Here is a 19450-nt window from a genome sequence, read left to right on the forward strand (position 1 = left end):
CCCAGGTGGAAGACGAGGTCACTGGTGGCTTCTCCAGGTGAAAGGCCAGATCCCTGGTGGCTTCTCCAGGTGGAAGACCAGGTCACTGGTGGCACTCCCAGGTGGAAGGCCAGATCACTGGTCACTTCTCCAGGTGGAAGGCCAGCTTCTCCAGGTAGAAGGCCAGATCACTGGTGGCTTCTCCAGGTAGAAGGTCAGGTCACTGGTGGCTTCCCCACGGGGAAGGTCAGATCACTGGTGGCTTCCCCACGTGGAAGGTCAGATCACTGGTGGCTTCCCCACGGGGAAGGTCAGATCACTGGTGGCTTCCCCACGGGGAAGGCCAGATCACTGGTGGCTTCTCCAGGTAGAAGGTCAGATCACTGGTGGCTTCCCCACGGGGAAGGTCAGATCACTGGTGGCTTCCTCACGGGGAAGGTCAGATCACTGGTGGCTTCCCCACGGGGAAGGTCAGATCACTGGTGGCTTCCCCACGGGGAAGGCCAGATCACTGGTGGCTTCTCCAGGTAGAAGGTCAGATCACTGGTGGCTTCCCCATGGGGAAGGTCAGATCACTGGTGGCTTCCCATGGCTTCTGCCCCCTTTCATTCTTCCTGCTCTGACTTTACTATCTAATCCTGAGTCCACGTGGGTGCTGTCACAGCAGTTCTAGGAGTTGCCGTTAGAGAACAATGATCCTCTTTGCACTCAGTGCTGGCTGTCTTTCCCCAGAACAGCAGTAAGCAGGAACGGACTACTCTCATGTCATATAACTTAGAACCTGGGTTGCTAGGGACAGAAAAGTGCATTTTTTTTCCGTACTGATTCCCTGTGACTTCTGCTTACCTGTAAACTTGGTGAGGGACTCACTGTTCACACACCCAGAGCTGACTGGCAGGAGTGCCTGAAAGCAGAGAGCTCTGCAGTTGCTCAGGAACTTGGGAAGAGCTAACATATTTAGAGGGTCTTAAAGGAAATAGGGCTCTTTGACTCCTTGAAGGATTAATTTCCTTATGTAGTTTTCACATAAGGTGTTTTCTCTAAGAAAGTTCAATCAGGAGATACACTAGTCCCCCTTGTCAGTGGGGATATGATTCAAGACCCCTGGTGGGTGCCTGAAACTGCAGATGGTACTGAATCCTATATATACCATGTTTTTTCTTGTACGTACATACCTATGATAAAGTTTAATTTAGAAATTAGGCACAGTAAGAGATTTCTGAACAGCAGTAACTACTAAAATAGAATAATTATTGTAACAATATACTGCATGAAAAGTTATATAAATGTGGTCTCTCTCTCTGTCTAAAATATCTTTCTGTACCGTACTTACCCATCCTCATCTTGTGAGGGTGTGAGATGATACAGTGCCCCATGGTGAGAGGGCGAGAGGTGAGTGACGTAGGTGAGGCCACTGTGGCCTCTGACATACATCAGAAGAGGACCGGCTGCTCTGGTGACCTGGGCCGTCAAACCATGAGGATGTCAGTGGCTGCAGGTCAGGAGCCGACGGTGTGGATGACTGACAGGCAGGCAGGGTCGACGACACGGAGATGCTGGAGAGAGGGCTGGTTCAGGTTCTGGGCAGGCGGAGCGGGACAGGCGAGTGCTTCCCCTTCCTCAGCCCCCCACTGAGCTTCTGGGGTGGCCACCGAGCGAGTCTTGGCCCTGGAGGGCAGTGATGGCTGGGTGGCTCACCTGAGAGTGTTCCTGCTGGTAGCTTGGATGCGTTCTTCCCAAGATCGTCCTTCTGAGAAGCTTCAAGCACCCATTAGAAGACTTTCCCCCAGTGATGGTTAAGGCGGAGCAGCGGGAGAGCCGGTGTTATTTTGGCTCAAGTCAGCTGGACGGTTTTGTTGTTTGTTTTGGCTTCCTGGTCCATGTGAGGGGTTGGCGGGGGAGCATGAGGGAGCAGAATCGCCTTGTTTTTGCTTTGCTGTAATTGAGGAATGTGTCATCTGTGGCACGTTGTCTCCATAAAAAGAAATCTACACTTTTCCAATAGCATTAAGTTTGCTTCTGTTCGCGTCTTTCATAGGGCCGGTGTGTGGTGCCCACAAGCAGTTGGACTTGTGGGAGTTCTGTTGTGGGTGGTTCCTGGAACTATGGGCGGGCGATTTTACCCAAGGCTCCCTCTGTCTTGTAGAATGTGGTTCTCTCAGGAGGCTCCACCATGTTCAGGGATTTCGGACGCCGACTGCAGAGGGATTTGAAGAGAGTGGTGGATGCTAGGCTGCGGCTCAGCGAGGAGCTTAGCGGCGGGAGGATCAAGGTAGGAGCCAGGGGCCTCCACGCGGTGCCTGGGGCTTCTGCACCAGTCCTGACTCGGGCCCTCCTGACACAGAGCCGAAGGAGCTTGTCTGAGCCACGTGAAATAAAAACAAGTGTTTATCGCTTTCTGAGCTGCATTGTGACATGACCACAGAGGTTTGCTGCCTGTGGTCCTTCCAGGCTGGTAGTTCAGACCAATGGTCCTGGCGACACAGCAATGGCAGCTTCACACTCTCCCTGGTCATGCCTGCCAGCAGTTTCCTTTTATGTCGTAAGAGATCAGGCATGGGGTGTAATGACCAGTGTCCCAAGGAGATAGGACTAATTTACGGTGAGGATCTTTCATGTCCTTCGGAAATGTTCTCATTAAATGAGAATAACTAATGTTAGCAGGGAGTTATAAGGCGTTTCTCCAAGATAGTAATTCTTAAGTAGCTGGTGATCACTGTGGGCTTCTAACCAAGAGTGGGCTTTGATGGGGGCAGTGGGCGCAAGGAAGAGATCCCACGAGCCCACTGTTGGAAGAGCACAGTTTCTTTTCTTTTCTTTTTCTTTTTTCTTGAGACAGAGTCTCTCTCTGTCGCCCAGGCTGGAGTGCAGTGGCGAGATCTCGGCTCACGGCAAGCTCTGCCTCCCGGGTTCACACCATTCTCCTGCCTCAGCCTGTTGAGTAGCTGGGACTACAGGTGCCCACCACCACGCCCGGCTAATTTTTTGTATTTTTAGTAGAGACGGGGTTTCACCATGTTAGCCAGGATGGTCTCGATCTCCTGACCTTGTGATCTGCCTGCCTCAGCCTCCGAAAGTGCTGGGATTACAGGTGTGAGCCACTGTGCCTGGCCAGAAAAGCGCAGTTTTTTTTATTATTTTGAGGATGGTTAATCTTATTTGGGATGATCTCTACAGTGCCAGAACATCTGATAGGTTTGGTCAAAAAAAAAAAAAAAAAAAAAAAAAAAAAAAAAAAAAAGCAGCGTGGTTAATTGCTTGGATTTTGTGCTTTTGAACTTTAACGCTTTCAGCCTTGTGTGAGAGGGAGGTTCTGCTTGCCGGGCGCACTGTGTTCCTTTGAGCCCTGGGGGCTGGGATTCTGGTAGGTCTTAGAGGGGATTTGGCAGCAGGGGCAGAGAGTCACTGAGTGCTGGGTGTGAGGTTGTGCTTGTGCCAGTCAGAGGAGGGTGGCCCCAGGTGAAGCTGTGGTCTCGTCAGCTGGGGGATGATTGGATCACAGATGTGTCTGTGTGTGTGGAGTAAGTGAGAGCTGCTTTCTCTTCCAGCCAAAGCCTGTGGAGGTCCAGGTGGTCACGCATCACATGCAGCGCTATGCAGTGTGGTTCGGAGGCTCCATGCTGGCCTCAACTGTAAGTCCCACTCTCGAGGGCTCTGTGTTTCCATTCCTGTGCTCTCTGTTGAGTTTGGGTAAATATTGTCTATGAAGGTGAAATAGTGTGTGCCCTAATCGTGTGGCTCTAAACAGACAATTCTGTAAGATATAAACTATATCTTTTTTATTTTTTTGAGATGGAGTCTCACTCTGTTGCCCAGGCTGGAGTTTAATGGCGCGATCTCAGCTCACTGCAACCTCTGCCTCCCGGGTTTAAGCAATTCTCCTGCCTCAGCCTCCTGAGTAGCTAGGACTGCAGGTGTTCAGCACCATGCCTGGCTAATTTTTTTTTGTTGTATTTTTAGTAAAGATGGGGTTTCGCTACGTTGGCCAGGCTGGTCTCAAAGTCCTGACCTCAGGTGATCCACCCCCTTAGCCTCGCAAAGTGCTGGGATTACAGGTGTGAGCCTCTGTGCCCGGCCCAGTATAAACTATATCTTAATAATCACACAACACATTTATCACGTGTCCTTGCTAATTAGGGGTTACAGATAACATGGTAAGTGGAATCCAAAAATAATCTAAAAAAATCCTGCATTAATCATTAATTCCAGTGACTTTCCCAAATAATTATTACTTTTCCCCCTCAAATTTGTGAATAGCTCACACATTGTTAGTGGCGGACCAGCAATTGGTTGGTCCTAAGAAGATAGAGGCTGATGAAATTTCTAAAAAGTGAAATAACCCCCCATTTAGTAGTTTAGTATATCAGAGAGGTAAAATCTTATAGCAGCGGTCCTGGGAGGGAGGGTGGAGGCCGGGATGAGGAGATTGTCTTGCCTGCTTAGTAGCTGGTTCCCTTGACTTTCTTCTGAAATGTGTGTCCTTCTGTCCACCTGTTGCCTCTCGTAGCCCGAGTTCTTTCAGGTCTGCCACACCAAGAAGGACTATGAAGAGTATGGGCCCAGCATCTGCCGCCACAACCCCGTCTTCGGAGTCATGTCCTAGTGTCTGCCTGAACGCGTCATTCGATGGTGTCACGCTGGGGAACAGGTGTCCTTCAGAACCCAGAGAAGGCCGCCGTTCTGTAAATAGCGACGTCGGTGTTGCTGCCCAGCAGCGTGCTTGCATTGCCGGTGCATGAGGCGCGGCGTGGGCCCTTCAGTAAAAGCCATTTATCCGTGTGCCGACCGCTGTCTGCCAGCCTCCTCCCTCGCCCGCCCTCCTCACCCTCGCTCTCCCTCCTCCTCCTCCTCCGAGCTGCTAGCTGACAAATACAAGTCTGAAGGAATCCAAATGTGACTTTGAAAATTGTTAGAGAAAACAACATTAGAAAATGGCGCAAAACCGTTATGTCCCAGGAGAGAATGTGGGGGCGCAAACCCTTTTCCTCCCAGCCTATTTTTGTAAATAAAATGTTTAAACTTGAAATACAAATCGATGTTTATATTTCCTATCATTTTGTATTTTATGGTATTTGGTACAACTGGCTGATACTAAGCACGAATAGATACTGATGTCATGGAGTGCTGTAATCCAAAGTTTTTAATTGTGAGGCATGTTCTGATATGTTTATAGGCAAACAAATAAAACAGCAAACTTTTTTGCCACATGTTTGCTAGAAAATGATTATACTTTATTGGAGTGACATGAAGTTTGAACACTAAACAGTATTGTATGAGAATTACTACAGATCATGTATCTTTTAGTTTTTTTTGTTTGAACTTTCTGGAGCTGTTTTATAGAAGATGATGGTTTGTTGTCGGTGAGTGTTGGATGAAATACTTCCTTGCACCATTGTAATAAAAGCTGTTAGAATATTTATAAATATCTTTCTGCTGTAGTGTGGTCGTCTGTTGGTTTTCTCCCTGTCGCTGTGCTTCTTTTAAAGAATATTGACATCGTTTTACATCATTGGAGGATTTGATTAATACCCAGCTTGTGGGAGGAAATGTTTTTCATGAATGGTGTGGGCTGCCTGCCTCGCAGTGGCCACTCCATCGCTGGGGGTATCGTGGGTCTGGATAACCCGTCAGAGATAGTTTTTGCATCTGGGGTATAGTGGGAAGGAGTGCCTAATGATTTCTGATGTTCCTTCCTAGAAGTTCAGGATTCATGACTGTAAGCTTTCAGTAACTACTCTGATGTTTGCTGAATGGATTGCTAGCTTGAAAGGTAATTTGCTCAATTAATAGATTTAGGTTGATTTCACTCTTCATATTATTCTTAGAATTATGTTACTTTAAAAATTGTTATTTATGGCATTTCTTCTAAGTTGTTAAGTATTTTTTTTGTTCTGTTTTAAAGATTTTTCCTTAGTTTCACTCTCAAAGGAGGTGAATGAAGTATGTTTCGTTCTCAGAAAATTTGCCTTCATAAAGAAACGTAGCCAGGTGCAGTGGTGTGCTCCTGAAGTCCCAGCTCCTCACAAGGCTGAGGCAGGAGGATCACTTGAGTCCAGGAGGTCAAGGCTGCAGTAAGCTGGGATTGAGCCACTGTATTCCAGCCTCGGTGACAGAGGGAGACCCCATGTCTTAAATAAAAACAAAAATAAGAAAAAATTATGTTATTATTTGAGTTTAGAAATAAGTTTAATGTTGAACTCAGTATGGTGAAATCTGAGTTTACCAAGCCTCAGTTGACCAAATCTCTGATATTGTCACTGTGCTAGGCCCTCAGTCTCCCCAGTCAAGAGTCTGGTACCACCTGGTTCTCCCCTCATCCATAGTGTTTCTCTGCATTCCCTTGGGGGATTTGCTGCTTCTCGGGATTGCTGTACCATTGGCTTCTCATGATCTTCCAGCCATTTTATTGCATCAAGTTCCCGGTTGGTCTGCCTGCCTTCATTCACACCTTTGCACCCTGAACACGGTAGCAAGAGCCGTTCCTTCTAACGCCATTTTCCTCTTAGTTCTATGCTATTCAGGGACCTACCTGATACTCCCGCCTTCACCCTGCCCCGCCCGATTCAGCATGCTTTGCACATCTCACAGTGGGCACCGTCATTCCCACTGCTGCTCTGCATCTGTTCGTTGGCAGGTGCTTTGTTGCACCTTCTCCAAACCCTCGGAATAACACCACTCTGTATGTCAGTGCTGTGGCAGCCTGACTAAGCTAGAACTCTGTAACCTGTCCTTCCACCACAGGATACCCAAAGCTTCCATGTTCCTTGTTTGGTACAAGATGATCTTTGAGATTGTACTTCTGTTTGTCAATTTAAAGGACTGGGAGAAAAAATATATATATAATTTTATTTTTTATTTTTTTATTGTTTTAAGATGGATCTTGTCCCCCAGGCTGAAGTGCGATGGCGCGATCTCAGCTCACTGCAACCTCTGCCTCCTGGGTTCAAGCGATTCTCCTGCCTCAGCCTCCCAAGTAGCTGGGATTACAGGCATGCACCACTGTGCCTGGCTAATTTTGTATTTTTAGTAGAGATGAAGTTTCTCCATGTTGGTCAGGCTGGTCTCAAACTTCCGACCTCAGGTAATCCGCCCGCCTTGGCCTACCAAAGTGCTGGGATTATAGGCGTGAGCCACCATGCCAGGCCGAGAACATTTTGTTTTAAACCTACATTGACAGGACAGAATGATCCATTACAATGTGACAGGTATGATGCTGTGGTTCTCAACCCTGGGCAAGATCCATCCCAAATTAAGAGAATCAGAATAGGGGCCCCAGGGAAGGCATCCAATTTTTGCTTTTTGTTTTTAAACTCCTTAGGCAATGCCAGCATAGCTGGATCTGAAAGGCTTGTGAGCAGAAGGAAGGGTTTTTGACTCAAAAATATCTGAATACGAATTCTGGCTGTTCCTTAAGCAAATGAGATCCTGTTTTCTGTTTGCTCATCTGTGGGAGGATTGTAATGGTCCTTTTCCTGTTAATAGAGGTGAGTTATAATTCTTTGTTTATTCGGTAAGCCTGGCAGATACTATAGATAGAAATGAACTGTGATGGTCATGTGCACCCGTCACTTTATAAGGAAGAAAAATGTTTACAGTTAGTAATTTTGATAAAATCTGCACATACCTTTTGTTCAGGTTGAATTAATTAGATCATAATATAGAAATGAGTTAAGTATTCCTAGAGTTGATGGGTAAAATCAACCTCCTATGACAAAATTACAACTCCAGGTGAGCAGTTTTCTGTAAAAAACATTTCACCAAATACACCCGCTAAATTCTAAAATTATAAGTCTATAGTCTTTAGGACTATTAAAACAAACCTTTTAATAATGCAGGAGCCAGGCGTGGTGGTGAGTACCTGTAGTCCCAGCTACTGGGTAGGTGGAGGTGGGAGAATCCATTGAGCTCAGGAGCTGAAGGCTGCAGGAGCCAGGGTCATGCCACACACTCCAGCCTGGGCAACAGAGTGACACCTTCTTAAAAAGTGCAGAAGTTGCTTTGCCGTATTTAACAGATTTAGACATAAACTCAGCTTTACGATGGTGAGAATATTATACGAATAGCCTTAACTTAAAAAAAAATCTGGCAACTAGTATGTGAATATTTAACAAACATTATCTTTCTAAGAAGATATGACCGCTGGCTCAGTTGCTCTTTCCAACACACCTGTGGGAACAGCCTCTCACTTCTTTGGGGATATTCATCAGCTGCTCCTGAGGGTTTAGCTTCTGTTTTATGAACTTTTAAGCCAAGATTAGATTAAGTAACATGAAGTTTATGAGTTTGTTTCTGCATATGGTGAGGGTTGGGGAAAAAATGAGAGAAAAGACTCCTGAAGTGGGGGCCGTAGAAGAGGACCCAATCGGCTGCTGAGAACGGGGGAGGTGATCGCGTGGCTTACAGAGGGAGGAAGGGGACACGCAGAAGGCACCTGGTGCTTGCGTTGACCAACTGCAGGTGGGTGGAGGACTCTCTCCGATTGAGTTTCCATTTCCATGTAGCCCAAATGGAGGAGGGAAGAAGGCGAGGCTTTCTTAGGGGTTGGGGTTTAGGTTTTGCCAGGCAAGTGTGATGATGGGTGGGGCAGGTGTCCTGGGGGCAGGCAGGTGTAGATGGGGTTTCTCTGCTGCTAACACGAGGGACCACGGACTCCAGGAAGGGTGGGAGCAGAGGGAGATGAGAGATTGGGAGGAATGGAGGCGTCTGAGGACTGGAGGCCCTGGGCTTCAAGGTTAGGAGGTCGTGGTCCTGAAGAAGATACTGATTAAGATTTCAGAGGTGGAGCACCTCTCAGTAATAACAGGGTCATCGAAGTGGTGACTGTGTAGAGATTAAATTCACTGGAAATGGAAGAATGTAGGGAATTTTGAGAGAAGGGCATTGGATAGGTTGTCCGGTGGGTGCTGGCTCACGCAGGAGGCTGTGGGGGTGGAGATGAAAGTAAGACTGGCCAAGCTGCCTGAAGTCGTGCCTCAGTCTTGGGGGTGGCAAGGAGCTGAGCACTGACCGTGAGCTGGGCACTGTGCCGAGAGTGACCCCACGTTGGGAGTGATGCTTTGTAGCCTCCTTTCACCTGAACACAACCCTGTGAAGTTGGTATTGCTACTCCCATTTTCCAGACGGCAAAGCTGTGGCTGAAAGAAATTCAACAACTTGCCAAAACCACACAGCCAGGACACCGAGAAGTCATATTGAATCTGTTTTCTCCAGTCTTGTAGAAGTAGGTCATAGCAGCCAGTGAGAGACCGGGTGGTAAAACCCAGTGATAGGAATCTGCAGCATGACTTCATCAGATAGTAGGGTAGAAAGAGTTTGGGAATGGCCATGGGGAGCTGGAAATCCCCCTCGAATCCAGATCCCTCGGGATGTAACGTGTTCCAGGAAGCTACTGATGCAGGATGTTTAGATGTAAAATTATTTTCATTTTTATGCACAGTGCTTTGTTAATATATGTCTTATCAGGTGCACTGGCTTTATGTTACAAGGCAAATACAAGACAGTTGTTAATCTGAGTGCTTAGAACCATAATTAGCCCCTATAAGTGTTCAGTAAATTTTAGCCATTATTATTATTCTGTTACAAAGCAGCTGCTGTGTCTTAAGAGCTCTACTTACCAAATTGTGTTTAAAAAAAGTTTCAGCATAGGAAAAGGGAATTTTAGATTCATGAACTGTATTCCTTTAGGAATTTCATTAAGAAAGGGTTAGAAAAAAGATACTAGTGTGTAGTTGTAGAATGCAGACTCATGGGGCCTTTTCTTACCATTGCAGCTGATATGATCGAATCACTTGTATCGTCCGTCTAAGGAAAAGGAAGCCGCTTGGAGCCCTGGGTTGCCTGCATGGCTGCTGTCTCCCCATTGGGCTCCAGACCGAGTCATCCTGTCTGAGCCACGTGAGGATGTCTCTGTTTTCGGCTGTGCGTGTTCCATAGCCTTGCCACTTGGGGGCAGTATGGTGGGAGGCACCCTGAGTGGCCCCCGTGGAGGTGTTCGTTCCCTTCCCTGGAGTGCTCTTGCCTGTCCGGGATGTTCACCCTCCTCTGCCACTGCCCCTCTGTGTGTAGAAGGCAGCCCCTTCTTTACCAGTGCACCAATGACACCCGTGTCCCTCGCTGGACTGACGTCTTGGAATATGGGGGCCATATGGTGCTTATCTTGGGACCCCCTGGGGCCTTCACAGGCCCGGTAGGTGCCCCTTAGACACTTAACTAAGTTCCTATCTGAAAAGAAGAAGGCATCGCTGGTTTTCCCGGGCTGCGTGTGCTCTGGTGCGGAGACACATTGTGTGTCTGGATAACTGTAGGATGGTGAGCGCCCAGGATGTAGCTATCGTTACCTTAAGAGTTTAATGGTATCATAAAATCTAACTCTTGGGCTTGGACTCCAGGAGGGTTTTGGGAACCTGAAGAGTAGAGGATCAAGCTTATCTAAGGCTGCCGCCTGCCTGCGTCTGCCGTGCCGCCAGCCAGAGGCCGGTGGAGCAATCACCCTGCAGAATCCTCGAAGATGTGCCTGTGTTTTATGGTAGTCGTAGCTCATTCCACAACTTTGCTCATATGAATAATGAGCTCTCGTGTGACTGAAGTGCAGATCGTTCAGTGATTAATTTGTTCTTTATGATCCCTCCTTTCTATCTCATTTGTAGAAATTACGATTGTGCCAGACAGGCTTGTGGGGTTAATCAAGTGCACAGCTTATTGAAAACTACAAGAGAGGCCCATTAAGAATATTCATCTGTTAAATAATTCTTTACTTAATTGAAGAATATTTCATAATGTTTCTTTTAAAAGTAACTGTCACCCTTGTTAAATAGAAATATAACTTGATTGGCAAAATAATTGCATGGGGTTCTAATTGGCAATTACATCAATTTCACTTGGTCAGACAGAAATCTTTTTAAAAAGAAGAAAAGAAACTATAGCTTGATCTTAGTATCACTGTGAAAGTTTTGTTTTTAGTTTTAAAATATTAGCTCTTTTTACCCTATATTGGTTTCTCAAAAGGAAGCCGTGGCTCATTCTCTGCGGGTTGACTTCTCAGGTTTGATTTTTTCATTTTTAGTTTTGGATGCTGTGGATTATTTTTTCTGTGTGCATGTGTATGTGTGTATAATCATATATGTATATAGTTGTTAATGTCATATTGTTGCTAGGAATTTCAAAAATTTAAATGTTTTAATAAGTAAGAGAAGAACACAGCTTTAAATTATTAAAAAAATGATAAACCTAAGGGTTTATGATGTCAAGCAAAATTTGTTTATTTATTGAGATGAGGTCTCGCTCTGTCGCCCAGGCTGGAGTGCGGTGGTGTGATCATGTCTCATTGTAGCCTCAATCTCCTGGGTCCAAGTGATTCTCCTGCCACAGACTTTGGAGTAGCTGGGACTATAGGCCCACACCACGACTCCCGGCTAATTTATTTTTTGTAGAGATGGGGTCTTGCTATGTTGCCCAGGTTGGCCTCAAACTCCTGGCCTCAAGTGATCCTCCCACCACAGTCTCCCAAAGTGTTGGGATTACAGGTATGAGCCACTATGCCTGGCCTGCAAAATTTAAATGATAGGACATTGGCTGTATTTCTAATATTTAGTGGTCAGATGTACGTTGGCCTTGAGTCATCTTTTTTCTGCTTCTCATTTGTGACTGGCAATAGTGACCATATGATGGGTGTTTTTGACGCAGTGAGCTGTGTGCCATTTTTACAGTTGTATTGCAGGAGCTTGGGGGCTTGAGCAGAGAGTGGGACACCCAGAATCTTGAGTGCAGACCTGGCATTGCCATTGGCTGGCCCTCCGTTTGTGTTCACGTCAGTCGTTCCGTCTCTGTCTCTTTCCTTTCCTTCACCCAGTGAGACGATGGTAACAAGCAGTAGTGGAGTTCATGGTCCCAGGATCCCACATTTCTGAGCCGCTCAGAATGAGAATGTGGTAGAAAGATGAGCTGTGAGGGGCGACTGAGGAAGCTGATGTGAGGGGCTGGACATGTGGATGTGGAACTGCGGCCACGGCACGGTTCCGGGGCCTTCCATGCACGGAAGGAAAAGCCGTCAGTTATCGAACGCTTGCTCGGCTCTGGGTCGCATGTTTACCAAGTGCCCATCGGAGGACACAGTCCTGATGATGTGGAGCTTCCATCCCAGCAGAAGAGAGGGACGTGCGTGGGTCCCAGAGTCACGCTGTATCATCACAAACCGCAAAGGCCCGTGAGAGGAAGTACAGGATGCCAGGAAACTCACAGCAGGCCCGGAATGGGGTATGAGCCAGGGGTGTGAAGGAGGCACCGAGGGGAGGTGGAGCTGAGAGCTGCAGGGGACTGGAGGCCACCAGGCCATGAGGTGGAGGGGGAGCAGTGCAGGAAGAGGCATATATTATTAGGTTGATGGAAAAGTCGTTGCGGTGTTTGCAGTTATATTTAATGGTAAAACCCGCAACTTTTGCACCAGCCTAACAGCTTGAAATGGCTGTTTCTGTAGGTCAGATGTAGCAAAATGTCAGCAATGTCTAGTGAGTCACTAAGACAAATGCCTGGAGCAGAAGGAAGCCTGGCTTTTTAAGAAAGAAGGCCGGGTGTGCGGGGTGTTCAAGAAAAGAGGTAACGTTGTCCACATGGGGCCGGGCTACACATTTTGGTCCTTATCCTGAGAACAAAGTCCTGGGACACATGAGAAGATTTTTAACGGAAGAGTGGGTGCCTGGATATGTGCTGCACAGACACACCTAGAAGGTTTGCCCGAGAGGTGGAGCTTTTCTCTAGAGTCCTGGAGCAGACCTGGAGGAGAGGTGAGATGGGCTGCACGGGCTGCACGGGAATGCTGCTCTTGTGTGAGACACTCTCGCTCTGTCACCCAGGCTGGTGCAGTGGCATGACCTCGGCTCACTGCAGCCTCTGCCTCCTGGGTTCAAGAGATTCTCTTGCCTCAGCTTGCAGAGTAGCTGGAACTACAGGCACGTGCCACCATGCCCAGCTAATTTTTTATTTTTTTTATTTTTAGTAGAGACAGGGTTTCACCGTGTTGGTCAGGCTGGTCTCAAACTCCTGACCTCAAATGATCCACCTGCCTCAGCCTCCCAAAGTGCTGGGATTACAGGCATGAGCCACCATGCCCGGCCTGCTCTTGCGCTTTCTAACGGCAGCTCCAGAAAGATGGCCTCAGCACACAGGGCGCATGGTTTGGTAGATATAGCATGGAGCCATGGAGGAACTGTGTGTCTCCCTCTGGGCAGAGTTAATAAAGGGTGTGAGAAGGGATTCCAGAATCAGAAGGGTCACCTACTACAAACTTTAGCTGAAGGAAGGGAATGAGCTTTTTGAGGTTTAGTGGAACAAAATATGTAGCTAGTGGATGTGGCTCAATTTTAGTTTTAAAATGGAAAGTACCAATAAGATCATTTCTCTTGCTAAATTTAGAAGTAGTTTGTCTTATCTCCCACCCCCAACTCTGCTTTATTTCTTTTGTAGGAAAAAAGCTTCTCTGATTTGTCCAGGATCAGGGGTATTTGAGAACTATTAAAGAAGAACTTAGGATATAGCCCAGAGTAGAGAAAGAGCTAGACACATAGACACTAATTAGGAATATGCTGGCTGGAGAAGTAACTTTGTGAGCTATAAAGGTACAAATGACTGATATTTTTCACTGACATCTTTTATCTTCATTAGGTTGGTATACTGCACGGGCATTTCTGATTATGCAAATCATTTTCTTCAGCTGAATTAGCATGTTTTACATATTTATTCATTAGGTCTTATGTCCATGATAAATTAAACTTTATGGGTAATCAAAACATTATTGCATGATATAATTACAGCTCTCCTGAATTAGAGTTTAAGAATGTGATTGCCACACTCTACGTAACTTAATGTCCCCTAATGGCAAAGATTAATAGCATTATAAACTTTCTGGTAATGTGCAGTTCACGTCCGGGTTGATTTACAGTTGGGTGACTTTTAAAGAGCTGACAGCCCTTGTGCTGAGATTTTATAAACAGCGTTGTTTCCAGGGTGAGTCTGCTCTGTAATTTAGTGCTAATCACTAAACCACTAGTAATCATGTATGTCCTAAGTTTATTGTGCCAGTGCTCTGAGAAGTTGTGTATTTGTGACAGTAAAGTAGGTGCTTGAGTTCCCTTGGAAGTGAAATAACAGTCATGTTGATAGGGCTTAGTAACCACACCCAGAGACAGATTTTCAGTTTTTTTTTCCCTTTTCTTAAAAATAAAACAACTGATGCATTCACACAAAGAGGTATGCATCTTAAGTGTTTATATATAATTTAATTTAAACTCTACCATTACAGCAGATTGCTCTGGGAAGCCTTGGGCCATGAACACTGGAATTGCACCTGCTCCATCCTTACCCCCCGGTGATATGCGTGGCCAGTTTGAATGGATCAGGAACTGGACTTGGTGTCCATTTTCTCCAGTATTAGAGACGGGTTTGTGGGGATGACAGAATTACCGCTAGACTGACAAGTTCATCTCTCCCCACCCTCCCCTTTTACCGGGGAGGCGATTGATGACTTGTGATGAGAAAGGGCTGATGGGATCAGAATCCAGTCTGTGTCCATAAGACGGAGTCAAGTCCACTGTTATACAGGAGTCAAACTGGTGACCTTGTGGAGGGGAACAACACTGACTGCTCGGTCCTGGCCCGGGGGACCCTGGCTTCCTACTGAGCAGCTGCTCCTGCCTTCCCTTGGTACAGCAGAGATGTGAAAATCTAGCTCCCAGTCAGATGTGTTTAGGAAACTCTGGGCTAACAAAGGGAAACGTTTGTTTCCTCGAGGCGGTGAGAGCTGTTGTTAATGTGCTGGGCTGCACTGTGTCCTGAGCAGGAGCCTGCGGGGACTTGGCACAGAGCCTTGGTGCGTCCCACTGCACCTCCAGACCAGACCTCAGAGTTGGGGCCACCGCACCTCCAGACCAGACCTCAGAGTCGGGGCCACCGCACCTCCAGACCAGACCTCAGAGTCGGGGCCACCGCACCTCCAGACCAGACCTCAGAGTCGGGGAGCCATTGTATGGGGCTCCCCATGAAGTGCTGCCTTCAGATGGGGCATCTGTGGAGGGACTTGTATAAGTGGACTGTGTTTAGTGAGAGAGAAGCTGGTTTCTAAAAAGGATTTTTTTTTTTTTTTACTTTGGAATATTTTACTGTGGACTGAGGAAAAATGATTATTGTGCTTTTGATGGTCGTTGGTGATACATAAGGAGAATTGAAGTTACAGAGGGTATTTTGGTATTTAGCAGAAAGATTATAATTAACAAAATGGACTGTTTGGCATTTCTTTTTGTTATTTTTCATTTCTTTTTTATGCTCATACTCATCATCTAAGATAATGGAGAAATTCAATCTATTACTCTCTTCAGAATGTATTTAAGCAGCCTCTTTTAGAAAAGGATATAATTTCCATCTACTGGAATTCCATTTCAAATATAAACAAAACACCTGGGAGGGAAAGGAGTTACAGATGCTGGTGATTGACAGCATTAACCAATGGGAGTTGGTAAGTGTGGTTGTGATCACTGCAACGTCAAATTTTCCTTCCCTTCCCTTCCCTCTTTCTTTCTTTCCTTCTTTCCCTCCTCTCCCCTCTCCCCTCCCCTCCCCTCTCCCCTCCCCTCCCCTCTCCCCTCCCCTCCCCTCCCCTCTCCCCTCCCCTCTCCTCTCCTCTCCCCTCCCCTCTCCTCTGTCGTCCAGGCTGGAGTGCAATGGTGCAATCTCAGCTCACTGCAATCTCTGCCTCCCGAGTTCAAGCGTCTCCTGCTTCAGCCTCCCGAGTAGCTGAAATTACAGGTGCGCACCACCACACCTGGCTATTTTGTATTTATAGTAGAGACAGGGTTTCACCATGTTGGCCAGGCTGGTCACGAACTCCTGCCCTCAAGTGATCCGCCTGCCTCGGCCTCCCAAAGTGCTGGGATTACAGGCATGAGCCACCGTGCCCAGCCTCCTTTACCTTTTTCTCCCCCCCCACTTCCTGTTTTCCTTCCCCTTCCCCTTCCTGTTTCCCTTCCCCCTTCGTGGTCTCCCTGTGCTGCCCAGGTTGCTCTCGAACTCAAGTGATTCTCCTGCCTCAGCCTGGTAAGTAGCTGGAGCACAGGGCTGTGCCCAGCTGAAGTGTCCACTGCTTAGGGAAAACAAACTCCTTCCGTGCATATGATAAAAGTAGATACATCGTGGTATCCGGACTCACCTCTTGTGAGTAGTGGGCATCGTGTTTGTGGACAGAGTTTCTCCGTGTCGTGGCCATTTCGATTCAGAACTCGGGTCACCGCCGCCGTTGCCGGCCTCCTGGGCCGCTGCTATCCTGCAGGGGGGGACTCTGATGGTCTTGCTGCCCCCCTGGCTATTTTGCTTCATGGCAGCACCTCTTCAGAGAACGCAGAGGAAAATTAACGATGAAAACGGCTTTCCTTTTAGTTCTGGGAAAAATAACTTGTCATAAAGAGGATAAAACATGGTTGTGTGGGAATAAATGAACGCCGGCCCCGTGAGCGCAGGCAGAGGCTGCTCCCTCCAAGCCCGCTCTGCAAGGGCCTGGGCGCCGTCCTGCCCGCGTGGCAGAGGCTCCTGGGGGCACAGGAGCAGGAGGCGTCATGGAGAAGAGGGAAGCTCCGGGGTGCCGAGAGGGTCCTGTAGGCACGTGGAGCTGGAGGCCGGCTCGCCACAGTCAGGCCCTTGTGTGATGGGTCAGGAGAGCACCGTTCTCTGATGGGTCCGAAATTGAAAGTGGCGGCTAAAAGGAGGGCAGCGGGCAGACACTGGTCAAGTCCTGAGCATTTGGGGCCAATTGCTGCAGAGGCCACAGTTTCTCCTCCTGGGCTGCAGACTGTGGGTCAGTATTACAATCTACCATTGTTTATATCACGTGGTTAATATCAAGCACGCGAGTCTCCCTGTTTCCTGGGAACTGATGGGGACCCTCAGTGCTCCTGGTAGATTGTTTATATACAATCTGCCATTGTCCATTTGTGTATTCAGTCTCATTTTGAAAAGTGGAAGTTTGAATAAGGTGTGGCCACTCCATTCGACATTTTTCTGTGACTCAAAATGCAAAAGTTGAAGGCCTCAATCCTTAATCTGTGCTGTGATACTGCTGTTACTTTACTGAAATAAAACCTTCAGTGCCTTTCTACCATATCACACATTTTTCTTTAACAGAATTTAGGTTCCCGATTGTGGCCTTGTGGGTTTGTGAAAAAAGCCTCAAATTAAGGCAGAGGCCTGTGTTTTAATCCTGACTCTGCCCCTGATGTGCTCTCTGGTCTGGGCGAATCATTCCACTGCCTTGGGCCTGAGATGGCTTTTATTTTAATTAATTAATTTATTTATTTGAGATGGAGTCTCACTCTGTTGCCCAGGCTGGAGTGCAGTGGCGTGATCTCAGCTCACTGCAACCTCTGCCTCCCGGGTTCCAGTGATTCTCCTGCCTCAGCCTCCTGAGTAGCTGGGATTACAGGTGCGGCCATCACGCCCAGCTAATTTTTGTTTTTTTAAGTAGAGATGGGGTTTCACCATGTTGGCCAGGCTGGTCTCGAACTCCTGACCTCAAGTGATGCACCCACCTCGGCCTCCCGAAATGCTGGGATTGCAGCGTGAGCCACGGCGCCCAGCCTGATGCACCCGCCTCAGCCTCCCGAAGTGCTGGGATTGCAGCGTGAGCCACGGTGCCCAGCCTGAGATGGCTTTTAAAGTGGGTATGAGGAGCTCCATGCCCATGACCCTCCTGGAAAATGTGATGATACCAAGAACATTTTGAATATAGTTGAGGAGACCTGTATCAGTGTCCTGGGGCTGTTGTAACAAAGTATACAAACTAGGCGGCTTAAACAACAGAAATTTATTTTGTCACAGCCTGGAGGTGAGAAGTCTAAGGTCAAGATGTGGGCAGGGCTGGGCTCCCACTCAGGGCGCTGGGGGAGGCTCAGTCTCGGGCCCCTCCTGGCTGCCGGTGGTCCCCTGGCCTCTGGCAGCACCGCCCGCTCTCTCTGCGTGTGGCGTTCTCCCTGTGTGCCTGTCTGCTTCTGCGTCCAAATTTTCCTTGTTACAAGGACACAGCCATATGGGATCGGGGCCCACCCTACTCCAGTGTGACCTTGGCCCACCTGACTCCAGTGTGACCTTGGCCCACCCTACTCCAGTGTGACCTTGGCCCACCCTACTCCAGTGTGACCTTGTCTCGATTACTTTCCTCTGCAATGATCCTACTTCCAAATAAGGTCACATTCTGAGGTCCTGGGAGTTAGGACCTCAGCATATGAGTTCTGGGGGGATGCACTTCAACCCACAGCAAGACCTTAAATCCACGTCGTTAATATCAAGCACGCGAGTCTCCCTGTTTCCTGGGAACTGATGGGCACCCTCAATGCTCCTGGGGTTGACTTGAGTGTTGGCCGGCCAATTCTGGGCAAGTGACCCAATCTCCGTAGCTCTGACTCTCTGTCCTTACTCTAAGGAGAGTAGGGATGTGCACTTCTTGTGGTTGGAGGGATTAGCAGGGGAGACACACGGAAAGGGCTTGGCGCAGTTCCCAGAGCCCGATGGCCTTTTTGTTATTAGCACCTTGGAACGTGACCAGAACCATGGTCTGCAGGGCTGCATGCAGAGTGGGGGCAGAGGAACACAGGCATTTCCCCTCCTAAGGGATTTGGTCGTCTTGCTTCTGGGGAGCACTTCCTTTTCCACCCATCCCCAGGGTGGGTCCAGCCCACTCCTCTCAGCCCCTCAGCACCTTGCAGGTATGGAAGGGTCAGCACAGGCCATGCCCCTCCCCAGATCTGCCCAGCCCTGCTGAGGGCCAGCACCATGCCCTGGCACTCATCTGTGCCTTCTGGTACACGGACTCACAGTGGTGCCCATCCTGCCCCGTCCACCCCCTCGTGGTGCTTCTCCTCGCTGGCAGGGCCTTCTTCTGAGGTCTCCTCTGTGCAGTCAGCACCATGCGCCCCACAGCAAGGCCTCCCAGCAGCTCCTTGTTGATGGGTCTCAGGGTGGGCACTTCATCTGCAGGCCCAGTGCAAAAGGAACATGCGGGGCCTCTTGTTATAAATGATTCAGAATGTCAAGATGGCAGAGCAGGTGTTCAGCATGAGTGTCTGGTCTGCGTGTGACTCCATCGGTTGGACGCCCGTGAAGCCCCGGCTGGTGCCAGGTAAGCCACAGTCTCCCAGAAGCACATATTGTTCAAAATGCAATGCCATCCCGGGCTGCAGAGGAGCACGCAGGCGAGAGGACCCGGCCTGGCACAGCCCACCCCAACCTGTCACCACCTACGAAATTGGATCCCTCCCGAGAGTGAGGACCTGTGCCAAGCCTCTCAGCACCTCTGGGACGTTCTACTGATGCCTGTTATTGACAGCACCATGTTCCTCTGGGAGAAGTGGTTGAGGCGAAGGGCTTGGGATAAATAAGCCACAGCACGCTGGGCCATGGTAGTTATCGATTCCTGAGTCTCCCTGTAAAGCAGAGGACA

The 19450-nt window shown here is 48.2% G+C and overlaps 1 protein-coding gene across 3 annotated transcripts in view; it reads left to right on the forward strand.

The window, feature by feature from the left end:
* The window catches only part of ACTR3B (actin related protein 3B), a 1003497-nt gene that overhangs the window by 91120 nt on the left and 892927 nt on the right, over nucleotides 1-19450 (forward strand). For 2 of the 3 annotated variants that reach the window (XM_030826236.1, XM_030826237.1), the window contains 3 exons: nucleotides 2126-2251; nucleotides 3528-3611; nucleotides 4487-5406. The exons of the other annotated variant lie outside the window; for it this stretch is intronic. In XM_030826236.1, the coding sequence (XP_030682096.1) occupies nucleotides 2126-2251; nucleotides 3528-3611; nucleotides 4487-4582 (306 nt within the window). In that variant the 3' untranslated portion in view covers nucleotides 4583-5406. Of the gene's footprint in view, nucleotides 1-2125; nucleotides 2252-3527; nucleotides 3612-4486; nucleotides 5407-19450 lie in introns of those variants that run through there. 3 annotated transcript variants of the gene reach the window in all.

The sequence above is a fragment of the Nomascus leucogenys genome, chromosome 13 (assembly GCF_006542625.1).
Source record: "Nomascus leucogenys isolate Asia chromosome 13, Asia_NLE_v1, whole genome shotgun sequence".
In the NCBI taxonomy this organism is placed as follows: Eukaryota; Metazoa; Chordata; class Mammalia; order Primates; family Hylobatidae; genus Nomascus; species Nomascus leucogenys.